The 22,024-nt window shown below is 34.7% G+C and overlaps 1 protein-coding gene across 7 annotated transcripts in view; it reads right to left on the bottom strand.

Annotated features, from left to right (window-relative positions):
* ZDHHC17 (zinc finger DHHC-type palmitoyltransferase 17) overlaps window positions 1-22,024 on the bottom strand; it is a 108,375-nt gene that overhangs the window by 14,504 nt on the left and 71,847 nt on the right. For 3 of the 7 annotated variants that reach the window (XM_045062096.1, XM_019835255.2, XM_045062097.1), the window contains 6 exons: window positions 16,538-16,662; window positions 15,402-15,464; window positions 12,394-12,487; window positions 11,431-11,514; window positions 10,028-10,185; window positions 9,236-9,330 (listed from right to left, as the gene is read on the bottom strand). In XM_045062096.1, the coding sequence (XP_044918031.1) occupies window positions 9,236-9,330; window positions 10,028-10,185; window positions 11,431-11,514; window positions 12,394-12,487; window positions 15,402-15,464; window positions 16,538-16,662 (619 nt within the window). Of the gene's footprint in view, window positions 1-3,524; window positions 6,428-6,471; window positions 6,779-9,235; window positions 9,331-10,027; window positions 10,186-11,430; window positions 11,515-12,393; window positions 12,488-13,085; window positions 13,332-15,401; window positions 15,465-16,537; window positions 16,663-22,024 lie in introns of those variants that run through there. The other 4 variants (XM_006933902.4, XM_003989060.6, XM_019835254.2 and 1 more) reach the window with 3 other exon arrangements.

Below are 22,024 nucleotides of genomic sequence, written 5' to 3'. Positions count from 1 at the left end.
GTGTTATTAAAGTGCTGAATGGTAAATAAATACTTTTATTTTTAAAGTGACCCAACTGGGATGTTTTCAGTCCCTTGTGGTGGTTTGGTATATTTGAGGAGGGCTGGGAACTCTAGTTCCCCAAAATCTTCAGGATCAGTTAAGTTTAGCAAGTGTTGCTGCTACCAATCTGTATCAATACACACACAGCTGTAGATTCACAGGACACACTAGCGTAATGAAGGCCTTGAGAGCATGTGGTTGAGAAGTCTGTTTTAACTCGAGAGCCTTTAGTTGCACATGGAACCATTAACATTAAAAGAAGCACTGGGAATCTGGTCCACTGGTTCTCAAACTTTTTTTTTTTTTTTAAATCTCAGGACCCCTTTACATTCTTAAATTGTTGAGGAGCCCAAGGAGCTATTGTTTATGATTACATCTACCAATATTTTCTGTATCAGAAATTAAAACAAAATTTTTAAAAATGTGTTAACTCAGACTTCCACTTAAAGCAAAATGAAAATAACAGGCCAGATTTACCCTCTCACTTGAAACACCAAAACCACAAATTACATCGGAAAAAAAAAAAAAGTTTTCAGGCCTTGGACAACAGGCAACAAAGAACAGTGATGGGGAAATGAGATCAGTCTTAGGCTTAGCAGTCTCACTAGTTTTGAGAGTTTCCAAGCTACAGCTGTAGTGCAAGGAGGGAAAACACAGGTGGGGTTGGGAGGCACCCCAAGTTGAGACTGAGTGGAGTCCAGAAGGGCCAAGGCAGCTAGAGTTCAAAGGACCTGAGAGAGCCGTACAGAAAAATAACTCCACAGACATGAAGAGGACAACCCACCCCCCACCTTGCAAGTCTTCAGCCGTGTGCTGATAGTGCCTGTGAGGTAACTGTCCAAGACCAGAGAAAAAAAAGCAACTGAAAGACTTAGAACAAAGTCTGGTGCTCACATGGAGCTGGGAATAGTTCCTGTTCATTGCCACCAGTGACACGGGGAAACACAATTCTTGGGGCTTTCGATGGAGTACATTGCTCTTGCTCATCTCAACAATGGGGAATAATTAATCCTAAATTGAACATTGCTCGGTCCTGCCTAACCAATCTTGCTAACAACAAAATCTGATAGAACTGAAGCTTCCAAATAACTGCATCCCAGAACAAAGCTCTGCAATTTTTGTAGGCATACAAAAATATCCAGTACTCAATTCATAGTGTCTGGCACCAAATCAAAAATTACTAGTCATCTTAAATACAAATTTGAACAGAAAAAAAAATTACTAGTCATGCCAAGAAGCAGGAAAATACAACCTGTAACAATGAGGAAAAATCAAAACCAACCCAACCTGACATAGATGTGAAAATTAGCAGGTAAGGATATTAAAAGTTAATTATGGGGCACCTGGTTGGCTCAGTTGGTTGAGCGTGACTCTTGACTTTGGCTCAGATCATGATCTCACAGTTTGTGACACTGAGCCCCGTGCTGGGCTCTATGCTGAGAGCAGAGCCTACTTGGGATTCTCTCTCCCTCTCTCTCTGTTCCTCCCCTGCTTACTCACTCTCACTTTTAAAAATATAAAAAAAAATAAAGTTAATTATAAGTGTACTCCATCCATATCTTCAAAACAGTAGAGACAGAAGATATAAAAAATGGTCTAAATCAAACACTGTAGGTGAAAACTATGTCGGAGATGAAAAATCCCCTGAATGCCTAAATAGTATTGACAATAGACTAAACTAGACAGAAAAAGATTTAAGTGAACTTAAAGACCTGAAGACAATCCAAACTAAATACTGGGGAAAAAGAGAATTTAAAAAGTGAACTGACTAGGTCACCTGGGTGGCTCAGAGTTAAGTGTCCAACTCTTTTTTTTTTTTAATTTTTTTTTCAACGTTTATTTATTTTTGGGACAGAGAGAGACAGAGCATGAACGGGGGAGGGGCAGAGAGAGAGGGAGACACAGAATTGGAAACAGGCTCCAGGCTCTGAGCCATCAGCCCAGAGCCTGACGCGGGGCTCAAACTCACGGACCACGAGATCGTGACCTGGCTGAAGTCAGACGCTTAACCGACTGCGCCACCCAGGCGCCCCAAGTGTCCAACTCTTGATTTCAGCTCAGGTCATGATCTCAGATCATGATCTCAGCGTTGGGCTCCGCACTGGGCACGGAGTCTAAGATTCTCTCTCCTTCCCCTTCTGCCCTTCCCCGTGCTCTCTCAAAAATAAAAAATGAACTGATCGTGAGCTGTAGGACAATCTCAAGTTGCCTAATCAATGTGTACCTAGAGTTTCCTGAGGGTGGGGGAGGGAAAAGGAAAAATATTTGAAGACATAATAACTGAAAATTTCCAAATTTGATGAAAACTGTAAACCTACAGATGCAAGCCAGCAGCAATGAGGCTTTCTGATGCTTTGAATGGAAACAGTCCCTCTTTTGGAGTACTAGAAACACTGCTATTAAAACGCATTGTTCAATCGAAGTAAATGATGACAGATGTTCGGGTAAAATTTATCCAAGCAAAAAATTCATACTCCAAAGGCAAAAAGTTTTCTAAAAGGCACATCTGGTTTCCTGGAGTTTGTGAGTTAGCTGACCCCGATAAAGGAACATTCTGAATATCCCACTTGGAATTACAGACTTTCCATTTTGTAAAGTCACACAAAGATACTTAATAAGTAACTCTTAATACCAACAACTTTATGAAACTGAAGATTTACTTTTTGACAAGAAGCTAAGATTTCTTGTCCTGATATATACCACTTGTTTCCAGTTATCTCTATAAACTCTTAGAATCTGGTATCCTTATCTTGGCACAACCTAGCAATCTTGGGAAGGGCTGGGAGATCCATGTAAGTCAACAATGAAGGGGAGAAATATACCCGGAATGAAAATTGATGGCTTGTTGCAGAATTTGCTTTATTTTTATACTTGTTCAAAATATTGTTCCTTGAGCTCTACACAGCTCTGGAAGCATTACTTTAAACATCATAAAATAATTATGAAATGAGTATTAATTATTCCAGTCTGAAAATACTTAATACCACTGGGTTCTCAACCCATAAACAATCATGTGGACATGCACATGCAGGAAAAGGCACCTTCACAATTTCTCCTTTTTAAATTCCCCAAAAAAGAAGTTATGATGCATAGCTTTTCAAGTGACTGAGATCAATGTTTGGTAGGTTTCCTTTTCCAAAATTTTACCACAGTGTCTCTAGATAATACTTAGATTTAAAACTTGGAGATTCATACAGTCCTTGAGGATCCTAATTACTCTATGGAATCCAAAATTCTTAAAGAAAAATTTCCTTTTACTTAAAAAGTATTAATTACATACATATACATAGACATGGGATTAGAGTTTTTTAAAATACTACCACCACCTTTTACTTTTGCTAATTTCTAGTCCTCCCACTTGAATCCTAGTGGTTCCAGATACAAATATACATAATAATCTTTTCAATATAATAGGTTACCACTACCCAGTGTCTCATCAATTTCTTGAAGTGAACTGAACGAAATAACAAACAAACACACGCTTAAGAGTCAATATTTATTCTGATTAATATTTTACAAAATTTTAACAGATTTAATTTATGTAAGGAGAGCTAATTTATTAAACACTTTACAGGTTTTTCTTTCCACAGAGTAACACGGTAAGTAGCAAAATAATACTTGGCACAGTTATAAATAAAGAAAATACAAAATAAAAATATCCATAGCTTAAGTATAATGATACTGCTTTATGCCTATTAATATTTCAAATAAATTCCTGGGAACAAAAATGTGAAGGAAAAAAACTCCAAAGAAGTAATTCATGTTCCGGGCTGAGAAGTAAGTTCCTATTTGCTATAAGTATCCAATTAAGCTGATATGAACTATTCCCCAAAGGGTCACCTTCATACACAACTTTAGAACTGGGTTAAGCTGGTTCCACACACACGACTTATAAAGTAAGTAAACGGACGGTACAGTACACTGCTGCATAGCTGGCTCCTGGCTATCTGACCACCTGACCATCTCTAAACTATAGATCTTACCGGCACTGCGAGATGGTTAGTACGAAAGCATTAACATTGCTAGTATTTTCCATGTACTTCTGTATCTAGAGTATCTTTTCTATTGAACTGAAAGACATCTCTTTTGCACTGAAAAGAATATTGTACCACAAAGAAAGAACATGGTAACAACACTCTTATCCAAACTCTTGAGAATACCACCATTATATTCGACTGTTAATAAAAATGTATCCAATAAAAATTGCAACCGAGTCTTCATGTGAAGTGGCTCAAAATACAAAAAATTAAAACAAATTCTAGCCTTTTATAAATAACTTTGAATTTAAAAATTATCTAAAATTTCCCCCAATTAGTAGTCAAAACTAGCAGAGACATTTGTAAAGTTAACCAATTTTTTACATTCTATGACAAAATGGCACAATGCTATTGCCACCCCACACCCATCTTTTCCCTTTTCAAAAATAAAGTACGTATGCCAATTTTCTAATATTAAAACACTCAAATACACTAAAGGTAATCTTTCTGATGTGTGACTTATGGTCAAAGAAACTACTATATAAAAATGGTACTTGGAAATACTGAACATCAACTATATACATTTTCACTGCTCCTCTTACTAAGGCAAGGGGCGGGTATACCACTAGATTGCTTTAATACCTGTAATCTGCATTTTACAGAGAATACTAATTTTACCAAGCTTCAGACATGCAGTGGAACTTGCAGGGTATAATGCCTATTAACAGCAATATTGAACATCACTAGAAGCTCATTAGGTTATCTCCCTTTTCTTTTTGGTTGGATAAAATGAAATGAGCAGCTTTGAATACACTAACACATACAGACACAAAGAGAAAACTATGTGATAAATTATTTATATACAGATACACAATCTTTACACTGGTCTAGGATCTGTCATCAGTCTGACCACCCTTTCCCCACCCTCCCCCAAGCCCATTCCCTCTCACAGGATTCCCACAGGTTGCTCGAACCACAGTTTGCTACAGCACTTAAGAGGACTAAACCAAGTCTCACTCTGTAAACAATATTTATGGAAGCAGTGACTAATAGTTCACCGTGAGAGTATGGAAATGCTGCAACAAAAATTGATCAGTGCATCACATTTAACAAAGAAGATCTTTCTGAAATGGTTTCAGACAGCATTAACAAACCTCAAAACATTCAATATTGGGGAAATTGAAATAATCTTGAGGATTAAATTCTTTCTGATAGGTCATTTTTTAAAAACCAGAATATACCATTAGCTTTTCTTTTATTCACATGTGCTATATGTACAGAGATCATGCTCCATTTTTAGCTAAACTCCATTATTTTGTTTACAATTTATTTCGCAACTCAGAATTCTAGAAGTATATCCATTTATCTCTATTACTGAGAATTTTGCATGAACTTATTTGTTCTGCTTTGAAATTACCTCAACTCTTAAAAATTGGACTGTTTGCACATCAAATTAAATTCTAATTTATGCTTTACTGGATAGTATGTGCTAGTATTCTATGAGGTGTATCATGCACTTAGTAGGGCTTTTAAGTTTGAACAAAATAACATGACTTACTATACTCATGCAAGTGCTTTATTAATCAGACCATAAAACCTCAGAGCAAGGTTACTACAAATTATTTCACTGAACTAGAAATATATCAGCATTGCAACAGCTGATGGCAATAAAATAGTGTTAGCACATATTCTTGTGAACATTATTTTCTCGTGCCCTTGAAGACACATTACAGTAGATCCCTAATAAAACCACATGATTTTGATCACAGTATTTACATGTACATTCTAAAATGTACATAATACTAATCTGAATCAATTTGAGACCATTCTCCTGGAATTAAATGCAATAGTCATAGTAGAGTGCATCATAAAATTTAGCCATAAATCATAAATTTAGTTTTAGCTAGAATTGAACATTTCTGATCAGTATACCATGTCTATCAACAGAATAAGTTCAGAATAAGTTCACTCTTTCTTCGTGAAAAATGTTATGAGAACAAAACCAAAAAGTTGAGTATGTTGTGAATTCCCACATTACGAACCATTAAAATTCCTTTTTATGATCTTTATTCTTCCCAGAAGTGGCAGTGTGTTCTGTCCATGTTTACTTTTGTTAATAAAGTGTTGAAAAAAAGACTGTAAAATCCACTGTTAGCCCTACGTATAGCATGCTATTGTTCAAAAATGTGGATTCGAGTGTGAGAGAGACACGGACAGACACAATTTTCAGGCACCACTCAGCAATATGCTTCATAGGATAAAGATGTTGCTACACGAGCTGGTACCCAGATCCTGATATTTGGTCATATTCTATTGTATACTGCCTGGTCCAGTCCACGATAACAGGACGAAAGAGGCCACAGCATCGAAATTCAAAGAAGTCTATAATGTTCCTTACACATCCATGGCTAAAATATCCCCCCAACAAAAAGAAAAAGAAAAAGCCTATTAGTACAATAATTTGATATATGAGTTTAATTTAATTTTGGTGTTAAATATATATTTTTCTAAACTTAAAAACTCAGGTTACTTTCCAGAAAGAACCTGTTTGTTTATAACTCTACCAAATATATATGCATTAATGTTTCTTCATAGTTCTGCCAACAATAATTTTTCTTCTCTCTTTTGTTAATTTAATGGGTTACACAATTATATTTTAAAGTTATTCAAATCTGCATTTCTTTCATTCCTGTGTCCTATGTAATTTTTTTTTATAAAACTCTTCCTTGATGGGCAGCTCTTTGGCAAGGAGACAAACTCTATCCAAAATTGAGAAAGTAAAAGGCAAAATGATTACAAACAGCATGAATCTGGCAATGTACCTAAAAGTAACAATTTAAGAAAAGAAATGTCAAGGGTAAGTTCAGGGAATTTTAGGGCTTGAAGAATACCTCTGGAAAAGCAGTCACAGTTTTCCATTTTATATAATAATCGTGACTGTGGGAGAATTCTCAAAACTACCCAACTCCCTTATTTTTGCTTTCATTTAACGGTTTGTATGCTTTCCAGAAGCACGCAATAATTAACAGCATCACAAAAAACTGAAGGCCAAGTAGCTTGAGTAAAAATCAAAAGTTTTAAATACTTCATATAATTAGGAAACTACTACTTTTCAGCATCAAACTAAATGTAAAATTAAATATATACATATATATTTGAACTATATATTGAACTATTTGAGCTATATATCTGAACTACTGAACAGCATAGTCTCTTCAATAAATGATGTTGGGAAAACTGGACAGCTACACACAAAAGAATGAAACAGGTCCACTATATTATGCCGCACACAAAAATTAATTCAAACTGGATTAAAGACTTAAATGCAAGATATGAAACCACAGAATTGCTAGAAGAAAACATAGGTGGTCAGCTCCTTGACATGGATCTTGGCAATGAATTTTTTAATATAAACCAAAGCAAAGTAAACAAGTGAGACTACATCAAAGTAGAAAGCTTCTGTACAAGAAAAGAAACCCTCGACAAAATGAGAAGGCAACCTACTGAATGGGAAAAAGTATGTGCAGATCATATACAATAAGGGATTAATATCCAAAATATATAAAAAACTCCTACAACTCAAGAGCAAAGAGAACTCATACAACTCAAAAGAAAAAAACAATTCAATTAGAAAACGGGCAGAAGATCTGAACAGACATTTTTCCAAAAACAGAGAGATGACGAACAGATACATGAAAAGATGCTCACTAATCTTCAAAGAAATGCAAATCAAAATCACAATGAGATAGCACTTCACATCTGCTAGGATGGCTAGTATCAAAAAGACAAGAACTAACAAGTTTGGTGAGTATGTGGAGAATAGGGATGTCTTATGCACTACTGGTGGGAAGGTTAAATTGTTGCAGCTACTAGGAAAACAGTAGAGTCCTCAAAAAAACTAAAGCTAGAACTACCATATGATCCAGCAATTCCAATTCTGAGTATTTGTCTGGGAAAAAAAAACCAAAACACCTCAAAAAACAAAAAACAAGAAACTAACAAAAAAACCCCCACTAATTTGAAAAGATATATGTACCCTCAAGTTCACTGCAGCATTATTTACAACAGTCATGGCATAGAAACAACATAAGTGTTCACTGATGGATGAATGAAGAAAATGTGGTATGTGTTTGTACCTACAACACACACGCGCGTGTGCAATATTATTCAGCCATAAAAAATAAGGAAATCTTGCCATTTGTGACAACATGAATGGACTTTGAGGGCTTCAGACTAAGTGAAATTAATTAGAAAGATAAAGACAAAAACCATATAATCTCACTTATATATGGAATCTAAACAAACAATACCAAGCTCACAAGGAATAGACTGGTGATTCTCAGAGGGCTGCAGGTGTGGTGTGGGCAAAATAAGTGAGAAGAGTCAAAAGGTACACACTTAGTTATAAAATTAATAAGTCATGGGGATATAATGCACAGCATTGTGACTACAGTTAGTAGTTCTATGTTCCATATTTGAAAGTTGCCAAGACACATCTTAAAAAGTTCTTATCACAAGAAAAAAAATTCTGTAACTATGTATGGTGACAAATGTTAGCTAGACTTATGGTGTTGGTCATTTTTCAAGATACACAAATATCATTATGTTGTACATTTGAAATGTTATATATTACACCTCAATTAAAAAAAGGAAATATAAAATAAAACTATGTCTATGGAAATTTTTCTGTCATTCAAAGGACAAATAAAATAATTCACACTGAAAAGCAGCTGCCCTAGAGTCTAGAAAATTTCCCTATATACAAGTTTCAATTGATTATATTTTAAAAATCATATTTCAATTCTCTGGATACATTCATTTATCAGTGAAAACTTGTAAAAATTTATGGCAATGTTAAAGCTGAATGTTAATGTATAAAGATTTCTGTTTATACCAAATGTTAGTAGATCAATAGAGTTAGAATTGTGCAAATAAGAAAAAAAATGTTACAAATTCACATGCAGTTAATGTGATGAATTCTAAAGTTATGGTAAACTAACCAATGCTATATCTGGCAGAAATCTTAGAATTCAGTAGGATTTCTAAGCTATTTTACATATTGCTAACCAAAAGAAAAATTCCCTGCTTCATATCCTATTGACATACCTAAAAAAAATATTTCTCTTTGATGTATTCACTAGATATTTGCTAAGTTTGGTTAAGTAAGGAATTTTATATGCCAAAATAAAATATTAAATTTATAAACATGTACGTACTTGAATGGGCTTTCAATAGATGTTGTTGTGACTTTAAAGTGCTTATATCTTCTGGCATTCATTCTTTCATTTGTAGTGATACCTAAACATGATATCTAGGAGGTAAGAGAAAGCAAACCATTAACTCCCTCTGATGGAAAATAAGTTTTAATGTAAAAGAAGTTAATTCTCAAGGGGGAAAAAGTGGTGAAATTTGTTTCTGTTTTTCCATTAGGAGATTATCAAGCTTGTTTACATAGTATCACTTTGACTCTGGTGAAAAGTCGCCAGTTAAACAGGAAAAATGTTTAAAGCACAGGTTATTTGGCATTGGGCTTGATGGACATAGAGATGGACACTATGTACACAGACCACCTCTCCATGAGCCCCTTTAAAAAAGAGCTTTCAAAAAAATCCTTAATTTAAAAAAAGACTCTTGAATAAATACTGATATTTGTAGGTAATAAAACATTATGAATAAACACAAAACTAATGGCATCATCGATCTGAGCTCACACCTATATCCAAATGGATATAGCTGAATCGGGAACAACAGAAATACGTTTTGTCACAAGTAGTATTGAAAATTCATAATATAAAAGAATTCATACTATAAGAAGGAGAGGAGGAGGGAGAGTGGGAGCTAGAAAGGAAAAGTAAAGAGTAAAGGAAGAGGAAGGAAACTAAGTGGAAAATTTTAATCCTTGAAAAGCTGGATTGGTTGGAAACAGAATGCATTATTATCTTTCAACAAGGAATGGAGTTTTAAGAGTTGTCAGCACACTAAAGAACCAGCCATGTACTTGCACATACCTGGTACATCTGACACATGAGTAATACAGCCACCCACATGAAATGAAAAATACTGTTCAGAAACATCCAAAACATCCAAGGTGAACATGTAGCAATTTGAGTAATATATGTCCAAAATCCATCCTTGGTGTAAGTGGTCTCACAGTGGAGTCCCCAGTCTAAAATGAGAACAGAAGTTTCACATTTACTCAGTAATCATCCAACCACCTCACGAAGACAACTGCAAGAGGCACCACTTAGAAAACATGATCCAAAAGTCTAGATTTAACCAATAACTTTCGATACAAATTGTTTATACTTTTATATTTCTAAATAATCCCTTTCTACATCAGTGAAAAAATCAGAGCAAAGATAGAAGTGGACAAAGCAGCAATCTTAAAAAACAAAAAAACTACTGTACTTAAATAGTATAGTTTTTATTTGATTGGCATTGCCTACACATAATGATTAACATCTTTATACAGAGATAAGGTGACATGCATATAAGTCAAAAATTTTTTTTTTGGGGGGGGGAACATATAATAAATACAATGAGATCACCTCCGTGAGAGGGGCTTTTTCCAAAACAAAAGTCTCCTCTTTGAGAGCTGCTGCCATAAAAACTACTGCTGCTTTAGGCCGTATTCTCTCTCTAGTGTGTTGGGCCAGAAGTTAGGTCAAGATCTTTTATCAAATATTTCTCTCCATTAATCTCTATTTGAGGAAGTAGCCTCCTTTTTCATCAGGGCAATAACAGACATTAGTCTTAATATCTGCGGGAGAAGAGGACTAGGAAATCATCCTTCCAAGTCCTATTTTTAAGCCAGGCTATAATATATATTATGATAAGTACCACCTAGCCCTGAAGCATAGCAACTAACATCTTCATTTAAACCCTTCTCAAGCCATGTTCTCAATGTAAAAAACAAAACAAAAACATCATTTCCTCTATACCCATATGATCAAGTGAATGGCAATTTATTCTTAAAAGAGTAACTTTTAATATTCTCCAGTAGGCAATAATTACACCTTACTTTTCAAAATATTTCAAGTTCTGTGTGAAGTTCACTATACTTTCCCAACTGTCTGGTAAGGAAGAGCAACTAGCACAGTCACAAAATCTGTAAGCTACCAGAGTAAGGCAAGCACGTGATGTGAAAAATGTTGATGTATTTTACCCAGAAGCTTTGCAAAGCCTATTAGGCTAACATGTTTTTCAGAATTAACTATAATTCTGTTGCTTATGCTATGTGTTGAGTATGTTTATAGTTCTATATCTATTTTTTCCTTATGCTTCAGTGCAGTAAGGTGTCCAAAGCCGTTAATTTTTAGTTAAAAGACTTATCACCATTATATTTTGCTAACATGGTAATACGCAAAAGTACACAATTGTCTTAAGAAGGTAAAAAGCTAATTGTACTCACAAGAAATACAACCATAAATCATCCAGCAGATCATAAAAAGCAAGAAGAATAGGTAGCCCATAAAGTATCTATGGTTGCCTGCACCTAAAGAACAACACAGAAGCAATTTTTTTTCAGCTAAGAAAAAACAACTAGAAATACACCTTTTGGGGATGGGGATAGACAAATGCCATGAAAGGTGTGATACAATTTGGACAATAAACACATACATTACTTACTTGATTAAATGCTCCTCAGGAAAATAAATGTTTTAATAAAAGTCTTAAAATAAGAATGCTTGTAACTACACGCAAAGATATAAGGACTGCAATGACATTCATTCTGAAGTCAAGAGTCCCAATGAGCCAAATGAATCTCAATTCTGAGTTTTAATGTACTGTTTTGTTTTGTGAGGTTTAAAATAACTCTATTTTATCTTTATTTGTATAAGCCTTATAATCCAACTTTTTAAAGGCTTCTTCTCAACGGTTATGCAATCTCTGTAATGTTTCCCTGCTGTCACCTCATAAAATCCTTAGGGTTATCTCTCAGACCACTTAGTTCACCTCCTTGGACCACACCATTCTTGAGTACTGAGGTATACAGAATTCCATTGGTCGTCCCTCTCTGCTTCTGTACACAACATCCTTCCAGATATTTTTATTGCCTTACTTTCTTCAGCTTAACTAAAACACAATACTATTCTGCCTCCTTATCGATTTCACTATTACCCAATAAAGAAAACAGGAAAGAGGCGGCACCAGAAAGAACTGATAGAGAAATATCAATCATTCCTAGACACTGGTTTTATAACTTTCTCACAGCTGAGTTGCTGTTTTATCAACCGGAAGATAACTGGGAGGAATGGGGCTGTAGTAGGGTGTAGGAATGAAGTTTCTAACATCTAATTTAATACGGTAATTCATTAGTTACCTAGAATAACTTAAATGAACAACATACCTAGAAATCATTAATAAAACTTACCTACACAGTTACCCACCCATGGGCAATGATGATCGAATTTTGCTATACAGCGGTTGCATACACCACAGTGTTTGGACCTCACTGGTTTCCGTATCTGTTAACAAGCATGTTAAAAGATTATGAAAGGCATTATACCGAAGAAAGGAAGGCTGAACATTTATTTTCTCAAAATACAATTAAGAAGAAAACAAAACTCTATTTCCAAAGGAACAAAATAAAACAAAAACCACTATTGTTTTCCTCAATGGAATTTCAACTGCAACAACAAAGAAAAGACAGGATAGGGCTAGTGTGGAATATAAACTCCTAAGAATGGGGCAGAACCATAACTTTACAAAAGTAATTAAGAATCACAGACCTATTTGCTATTGTAATGAATGGTACTATATTTAATTCACATCCCTCACATTTCTGATTAAAAAAAATCACTCTCCAGGCTTCCAAATGAAAATTTATTGTGATTAATGGTCATGATACTGGTTCTTGTTTAATAAAAGGAAATTGTTCCTTAGTAAAAGGAAGGTCAAGTTCGAAGTGAATAAAAGAACCTCTTAAAATTCAAAGTCATTAGGGGTGCCTGGGTGGCTCAGTCAGTTGGGTGTCAGACTTCAGCTCAGGTCATGATCTCATGATCCATGAGTTCGAGCCCCGCATCCAGCTCTGTGCTGACAGCTCAGAGCCTGGAGCCTGCTTCCAATTCTGTGTCCCTCTTTCTCTGCCCCTCTCCCACTCATGCTCTGTTTCTTTCTCTCAAAAATAAGTAAATGTTTAAAATTTTTTTAAAAATAAAATAAAATTCAAAGTCATTAATAAAATGTCTTCCCAAAGTTAACAAATCTAGCAAAAAGCAGTAAGTGTACATATCTTTCTCTTTCAGTGGCTCCTGAGATCTCGGAGATTAAGGTACAGCATCTTTTCTGCTGAACTGCATGACCCATCTGAGAAAGTACACCATGCTTAACAAGTTTAGGTAGTCCCTATTACTTGCAAAAACATAAAATACATTATTCAGCTCTTGACAAGTAATAAAAAAATTCATGTTTATGATGCCATACTATTTTAAGTATTGCGAAAAGTTTCTCTATATTACTCTGAATCAGTCAAGTGACTAAAAGAACTCATTAGTGACCTCCGAAGGGCTACCCAGACCTAATGCTGGATACGTGACAAGAGCTAGTTATCAACCCATGCCAGAAACAAAATCTATAATATCCTTTACTGGTGTTTCAAAAAAACCACTGCCATTTCTCTACTAGTTTGCAATAGGTTAGACACCATTCTGAGGTACTAGGAAAAAAGCATAGGTGGACTATGTGGTCCTTACATGTACTAAAGTGATCTGTGAACCCTTAAAAAAAAGTGCCACTTATTCTTTACCACAGATATGAAATTAAAGCTATTTAGGAGAAAGAAGAAGGATGTATTAAACAAACTCTACCCCCACCTCCAACCCTCAGCTACATTTCCCCTTTGGGCAATACTTGTCAATGAATTCTGAACAAACACTGACACAAGGCTCCTAAACATGATAGGCTCCTCAGTTCACTTACAGAGTAATTAATTCATTTTTAGGGAATTCTGATTTATATATGTCTTCTTAGGGACTTGTCAATTCATCAAAGTGAAGGACACCGATATTATGACAGCTACCTCTGTCAGTTTGAATTATCTATCCAGAAGTACACAGCTTACAATAACACAACATATAACAAAACATTTATACTATGATAATAAAAATAGTCTTGTTCTTGCCATCAGATATTTATTTAACAATGAAATATACTGAGTGACTCTATAAAGAATCTGTTTGCCATATGGCAAACATATCAGCCAATTCATTCTTGGCTTTGTAGAACAAAATAATATTTCCAAAGAACAACGGAATATAAAAATGTTCTGAACATTAAGGTGCCAATTCTGTAAATTAACCATTGTAAAGCATAGGAACAAAAACCTTTTTATAAAGAATGATTGAAAGTGCAAGAGAATCTAGTCAGCACCCTAAAGTTGTTACCAAAAGTAAAGCAGTATACATTCTGAATACTGAAAATCATAACTGTTTGGTCAAAGAATGTTAGGTGAAACAACTTAAAGGATCTGTAGAGTTACAGCTCCATTTCAAAGACCCACTCCATAATCCTGAATTAAGTCAATTCTCTTGTTATTATTCACATGTTAAGACATTAGTTCAGTTGTAACGTATATCTTAAAAGTATAAAAGAACATTTAGTTTCAGGTATGATTTAGGGACTATTTCTATTTTTACAAAGGAAAACATGGTTTAACCACTGTGGCAGTCTATAGATTTTTCACAAGAACTAATCATAAATATTAAGAAAATAATTAAAACACAAAACAGTATTATGCTATAGAAATCTGGGATGTCTATGAAAATAAACAATGTCAGTATTACTATACCTGATTCCATAAATAAATACTATTTAGTTTCATTTATATCTTTCTTTATGACCTGGTTTAAGATGGCAACTTTTAATATCAATGACAAAACAGTGCTCAAAGCTGCAAAAACACTCTACTACAAAGAGATAACTACTCAAACGGAACCATTTTATAGGCCTTGTTGTCTTAAAAGTTATCTAACGGATTTTCCCACTGTGACCTTTAAATAGAATAAATTTTTTCTTAAAAATACCTGGGAAAACAATATTAGAGAATCATAGTAAACCTTGTTAGTACTTTATTGCTTAGTTTCTTTGTTGAGTTACATATTAAGAAAGAAAAAGAGATTAAGGATGAATATGAATGAATGGCACCTCGAATCAGAAGTATAGTCCAGGTCTACCACCAGGGTGAATAAGCAGATTGGGAGGAGACATCTTTTTACCATCTTTCTTCTTGTACTACGGTCTAAAAGGCACTTGTGGGGGAATGTGGAGGGCCTGAAATGTGCTCAGCAGAAGAAACTGTTCTCCTTGTTCCCCACCCCTTCTATGCTATGCCACTGCCATGGGAAGAGAAAGGAAAGAATAAAGAAAAAAAAATACTACCAAACAGGTACTGCAGAATATACTGAGGTCCAGACTTCCTGTCTCTGCAAGTTCAACTATTGTCTGTGAATTAAAAAATATATATATTTTATTCAAACTGAACAATGTTCACCAACTATAGTGCCATCAATATGAATCACTAAATATGATGTTCATTTTTAATTAACCAATGTTTTCAGTTCAAAATAATAAAATCTTTCATTCATTTACTTCTGCTATTTCATTGTAATGTGAACACAGGAATTTTATTTCTTGGATATATGAAAACAACTCTAAACTTAGGGGGATACTCCTCTGAGAATACAACTAAGTTACCTACCCTAAGAACAGGACTATATAGGCTGTGATGACTAAGACATGAAAATAAACTTAAGTTCAATAAAGAACTGAAATCTTCAGAACTGGATTATGACTAAGAAAACCTAGCAAATCAATTAGCAGTAATGTCTAAAGAAAACTAAATATAAGGGTAGCAACCTCTCTGCAGCCTAGATTAGTCCCTAGGAACTTGCTAGTGCTCTAGTCTTTCATAGACAGAAATAATTCATTAGGATTTGTTTTGTTTTCGGAGACTGGATAAAATAGCTCTTAAGATAATTTAACTGCCTCCAGTCTAATTCTCTTACGTGACACCTTCAGACTGTCAATTTGGTTTCCTAAGTACCTGAGCTTTAGGTGAGAGGTGCTGTGGATTAGATATAGATATAGATACACACACACACATATATACATGCATATATAATGTGTGTGTGTGGTGTATAAAAATATTATTAAAACAAAATATGTGCACTATCAACCACTTTTTTGGTCTTCCAGTTACACATTTAACAAACATTTACTGAATTCATTATTATTTGCTGAGGGTTTACAGAGATGTTTAAAATATTGTACTCATCCCTCAAAGCAATCACAATTCTTTTAAAGGACAGAAACATGAAATTTTAAAATGTCATGGAAGTGTAAGGACAGGCATTCAGGAGTACCGAGGGTGAGCAATAATTACGCACAATCTCAGTTTGGTTTGAAACTTCTTTTTTATGTTCTAAAAGACAGTTTCTTTCTTTGTACTCTAATAACTGGTATAAATACTGATAATTTCACAAACACATGTGACTAGTTAAATTCTATCTTGCTACCTTTTTCTTTTGTTCTTCTGTAGCTTTAATAATCCCTGGATCTGATTTCCAAGATTTTCCAAAATTGTAGAAAAGTGCAACACTATTGGCAAGGAATGGAAGATGGATAAATAAAAAATTGAGATGTGACTAAAGTTAAGGAATCTAAAGCAATGATAAATGAATTACTATTATAGGTAAACTTATAATCTGTAAAATTTTACCATACATGCTCACATGCGCGCGCACACACACAAAACACCTACCAATGAAAAAAAATACAAGCTGATTTATCTATTATTACATCAAAATAAATATACTTTTAAATTATGTTCATAACTGAATGGAAAAAGTAAAAATGTGATTTCTTTATAAACTTTAAGTCATGTAGGATTGGCTTATCTGACCCTTTAAAAAAGTCAGTGATGCATTAAAAATTCAGTGAATCGTTATTTTTAAATGACCATTACTCCTTTTGATCAAAAATGAAGGGAATTCTCATCTTCAAAGTTATATTAATATATTGCTTTATCTCTTTGCATTAAAATCTTTATATATCTACTACTTAAGATATCACACCCATGCATTTAAAAGGCTGCTTTTAAATTCTTTCCATTGCTTTTTTGAACACAAATTGACCTTAATTTTAGAAAACTATTTAGAAACATTCTTAAAACAGAAGTTTCCATGTTCACATTTTTCTACCTAATGAAAATGTAAGAAATGTACTAACCTTTATAAATATAAATGAGGAATCAAAAACTATTTTAAATAACACTAAGAAAAATAATGTTGCTAGAGCAACAATTTTCTGAGACACAAATATCTGAAATACTCAAATACCATTTTCAAGATTTTATGTTGGCACAAGTATCAACAACTAAGAATCTCGAGAATAAAGCTGGGTAAATGTATATGCAAAGAATACGAAGTCTGGTACTATTCAGGAGCAGGACCTTTATTCACTATAACAATTTCAAAAGGTGCTAAATGTAACTAAATAGCTCAGCTTCTTACAGCCTGGACTAAATTTGTGAGGGGGCTAAACAGCTCAATAAATGTCTACAGTTTTGAAAGGGATATTCAAGAATTAAATATCAGATGAACTTAAACAATTTCTTTGCTTGGTCTTTAAAAGTGTGGAGATTAGATATCTTCAAATGGTAGTTTGAACTTAGCTTTAATAATAGGTCACACCAGTTAATTTTTAAACTTAAAAACAAAAATTTACAAACTCTCCACAAATGGCCTGGTTGTTCTTTGTAAAGGATTAAAACAACTTTTTTTTTCCTGATTAAAAGAAAAAAAAAAACACATTAAAAAGTATAAAGGCAAAAATACTTCCATAATCCAGAGATAATTCCTTTTATATTCGGTATTCTGCATTTTTAATCAAAATTGAGACCATGGTGTTTTATGAACACTAGTAAAACAAATAACACTTATTAATTGACTATCTGCCATTTAATCTGCATGAAAACTACGATATATACTACAGTTATCCCCATGTTAACAGGTGACAAACCTGAGGCAGAGGTTAACTAAACAGTCCAAAGCTGCAGAGTAAATTAGAGGTGGAGGAAATATTAAAATCTGGGCTCTTTTTACCTGTGCTATTCTGCTTCTCCAAAGCACTCAGCAGAATATCCTAGGCCCTTAAATATTATGGAGACAATATCTTTGGGTATGAACATATTTAAGGCTTGATGTATATTCTTTATACTGTCAGATTATTTCCAGAAAGATATACCAATTTATAATCCCACTAACAGTACATATTGCTTGACTACCACATTTTCATCAAAGAAAAAAGTTGTCAATTTTAGAAGTAAAAGAAGCTCTATTTGACTTAACTTGTACTTCTGCTTTTACATTTAGTCTTCTAATTAAATAAAAAAAGAAGTACGTGTCGTCAATATTTTCATTTAAATGTTTATGGAATACTGTTTTACATTTAACTCTTTAATCCACTTGGATGTTACTTTGATGCCTGCTGTGAACTGCAGCTCTGATTTACCATAATACCCAACAAAATAAAATAAAAACAGCAAATCAAATTAATCAACTATCTACAAAATACCAGAGACAGCTTCAAAAAGGGGAAATTCCACACTATACCATCAAGTTCAACCTGAGGTCAAGAAAAGACAACAACTCTGGTGAGGCAAGCTGTTTGGGGTTGTTCTTAATTTGTATTAAGTGGTATGGAACATGTGGATAAGAATAAAAAGGCAGAATTCCCATTAGTCCCACCCTGGCCCTCTGCTATGGACTGAATCATGCCCCCCCTCCCACTCCCCCTACCCCCCAAGTTCATATGAAGCCCTAGCCTCTAATGCAACTGTTTCTGGAAATAGGGTCTCTAGGAGGTAATTAAACAAGTTACTAAGGGTGCGACCCTAATCTAATAGGACTGCAGCTATGTAAGATTTAAAAGGAAGAAAGAAACCTCACTCTCTCCCCCTGCTCTATGGGACATAGGGAGGAGGTGCCTACCTGTAAGACAGGAAGAGAATCCTCACCTGAATATAATCATGCTGGCATCCTGATACAGAAGTGTGAGGAAATTAATTTCTGTTGTTTAAGCTAGCCAGTCTATGTTACTTTGTAATGGCAAAGATCTAAACATCAAAAGAATTCACTTTTCTTTAAATTATTCTATAGCTTAAATAGAATTTCAACCAAAATTGCATTAGGCTTTTCACAGAACTTAAACAGCTAATCCTAAAAAACTTAATCAGAAGCACAAAGGGCCAAAAAACTAAAACATTCCTGAGAAATAAAAACGCTGGGAAACTTGGCCTAACAGATATCATGATTTAAGAAAAAAGCTTTAGTGGGGAGGTGGTGGGAGGGGGTGAAACAGGAGAAGGGGATCAAGAATACACTTACAATGGTGAGCACTGAGTAATGTATAGAATTGCTTAATCACGATTATTGTACACCTAAAACTGATATAACTGTGTGTATTGGAAAGAAGAAAGGGAAGAGAGGGAAGGAGGGAGGGGGGAATGAAGGAAGAAAAGGAGAGAAAGAGAGGAAAAAGGAAGGAAGGAAGGAAGGAAGGAAGGAAGGAAGGAAGGAAGGAAGGAAGGAAGGAAAGATATAGTAGTAAGATAATACAGTACTGGCACAAGAGATCAATAAACTGAACAGAGTAGAGAAAAACTGATAAATATCAAGGTTGATACTGAAACTGAGTGAGGAAAAGGTATGTTGGAGCAATGAGTTCCCGAATAAGCAGAAAGGAAGACACACACACGCTCCCCTCACATCATTCATTATACAGAGTAGTCAAATACACATGAATTAAGAAATAAATTAGAGATTATCTTTAATAACTTCAGAGACACCTGCATGCGCACGCGCGCGCGCACACACACACACACACACACACACACAAATGATATACAAGAATATTTATAGTAATATTGTCAGAATTCACCATTGGTGGTGACTGGATACCTGAAGATAGGCATTAAAAAGCTTAGAGAATATTACAAGTAAACTAGAAAAGATACACACAAAAAACTAAAGAAGTCCTCTAACAGTAAACTACAGGAAAAAATGCTTAAGAGAAAAATGCATAGGAGAGAATGGTGAAAACAAGAATTCTTCAATGTCTTCATTTTTATATATGTAGTCATCCCAGTTCCAGAAGAGCTTCGTATCTATCTTCAGTTTATGCTTAAAATCTGACTGAAAACTAATTTATTTTTAGACATAAAATTTCTAATAACCTATCATCAATATTTCACAAGTGGTGCCAACACAATAAACAACTGATTGTACTGGCTATGACTGAATTTCGGAGTTGTCTGATTTTAAGAGAAAAATGGTCAATGAACAACATTTTCAAATAAAAGGACAAGAAACAAAATAAAATCAGTCATGAATCTAACACAGAGATAACAACTGTTAACATTACATGTACTCACTTTTCAACTCTTATCCTTTACACATTTTAAAATTAGAATCACTCTGTAAATATAATTTAATATATTTTTTCACTTATTACATCCTAAGTATAAGCCCACATCAAGTCTTAGAAAAGCATTATTAATGGCGATTTTATCCCATACTACACATAGCTAATTGATAAAAACTATTTCCCATTCAGGATGGATACTCAGGTTGTTTCCATTTTTTTTTCCTATTAGTACTATGATAAACAGCTTTGTAAATACATTTTTGATCTTGTCTCTTATGATTTACTTATGAATGTTTAAGGGTTTTTTGTTTGTTTGGAGAGAGAGAGAGAGACAGAGAGACAGAGAGAGGGAGAGAGGGAGGGAAGGAGAGAGGGAGGGAGGGAGGGGGAGAGAGAGAGAGAAAGAGAGAGAGAGAGAGCATGAGCATGCACATGAAGGGGGGGGGGGGTAGGCCGGGGGAGGGGGACTGAGGGGGTGGAGAGAGAGAGAAAATCTCAAGCATGCTCCAAGCCTAGCACAGAGCCTGACAAGGGCCTTGATCTCAGGACCATGAGATCATAAACTGGGCCGAAATCAAGAGCTGAACACTCAACTGAGCCACCCAGGTACCCCAGTTAAGGATATGTTTAAAGCTCTTTCTACATGTTGCTTTCCAGCAAGGTTTAAAAACTTAAAATTATGTTCACATTTGAAGATACACTGTTATCACATCAAAAAGGTGGGTGCTATACTAGACTCTTGATAACCTATCCATATGACTTTGAGCAAGACATACAACTTCTCTGAACCTCAAGGGTTCCTTCCATCAGCTGGAAAACAGGATTAGGATTTGTGTGGTTTTTCTAATCTCAAAGAATTGCTCTGAGAACCAGGTCACATAATAGATTTGAAAGGACTATAAACCAAAAAGCGCTGAATAAATATCAGGTACATAGGAGATGATAATTACTATTTTTTTAATGTTTATTTTTGAGAGAGAGACAGAGTGTGAGTGGGGGAGGGGCAGAGAGAAAGGGAGACACAGAATCTGAAGCAGGACCCAGGCTCTGAGCTGTCAGCATAGAGACGGACATGGGGCTCGAACTCACGATCCGTGAGATCATGATCTGAGCTGAAGTCTGATGCTTAATCGACTGAGCCACCCAGGCGACCCTGAGATGATAGTTATTTAATGAATAATAGAAAACACTAAGAACTCACTTGTAAGAATAGTTTATATCAATATAAAATTCATTATCACCACAATAACACTTAAGTTGGGTATATTATGAGAAACTAAAGTTTATACAGTTGATCCTCATGCCTACTTCCTATAAAATTTATTTGTAACCCTAAAATCAATATTCATGGTACTTTTTAGTCATCATGGGTATGTGCAAAGTAGCAAAAAATATGTATCTCCCTATGCACGTAATGCCAGCTGAGTTGAAAGGTCTATTATGGGCCACACTTTCGCCTTTTTGTGTTTTTTGTTGGTGATTTTACTGTTTAAAATGGCCTCCTAGTGAAGTGCTGAGGTGTTATCTCACGTTCCTAAACACATGAGGGCTGTGATGTGCCTTACAGAGAAAATATC

Source organism: Felis catus, chromosome B4 (assembly GCF_018350175.1).
Source record: "Felis catus isolate Fca126 chromosome B4, F.catus_Fca126_mat1.0, whole genome shotgun sequence".
Taxonomy (NCBI): Eukaryota; Metazoa; Chordata; class Mammalia; order Carnivora; family Felidae; genus Felis; species Felis catus.
Note: the sequence above shows the minus strand (reverse complement) of the source record. Positions and strands in the feature narration are given on the sequence as shown.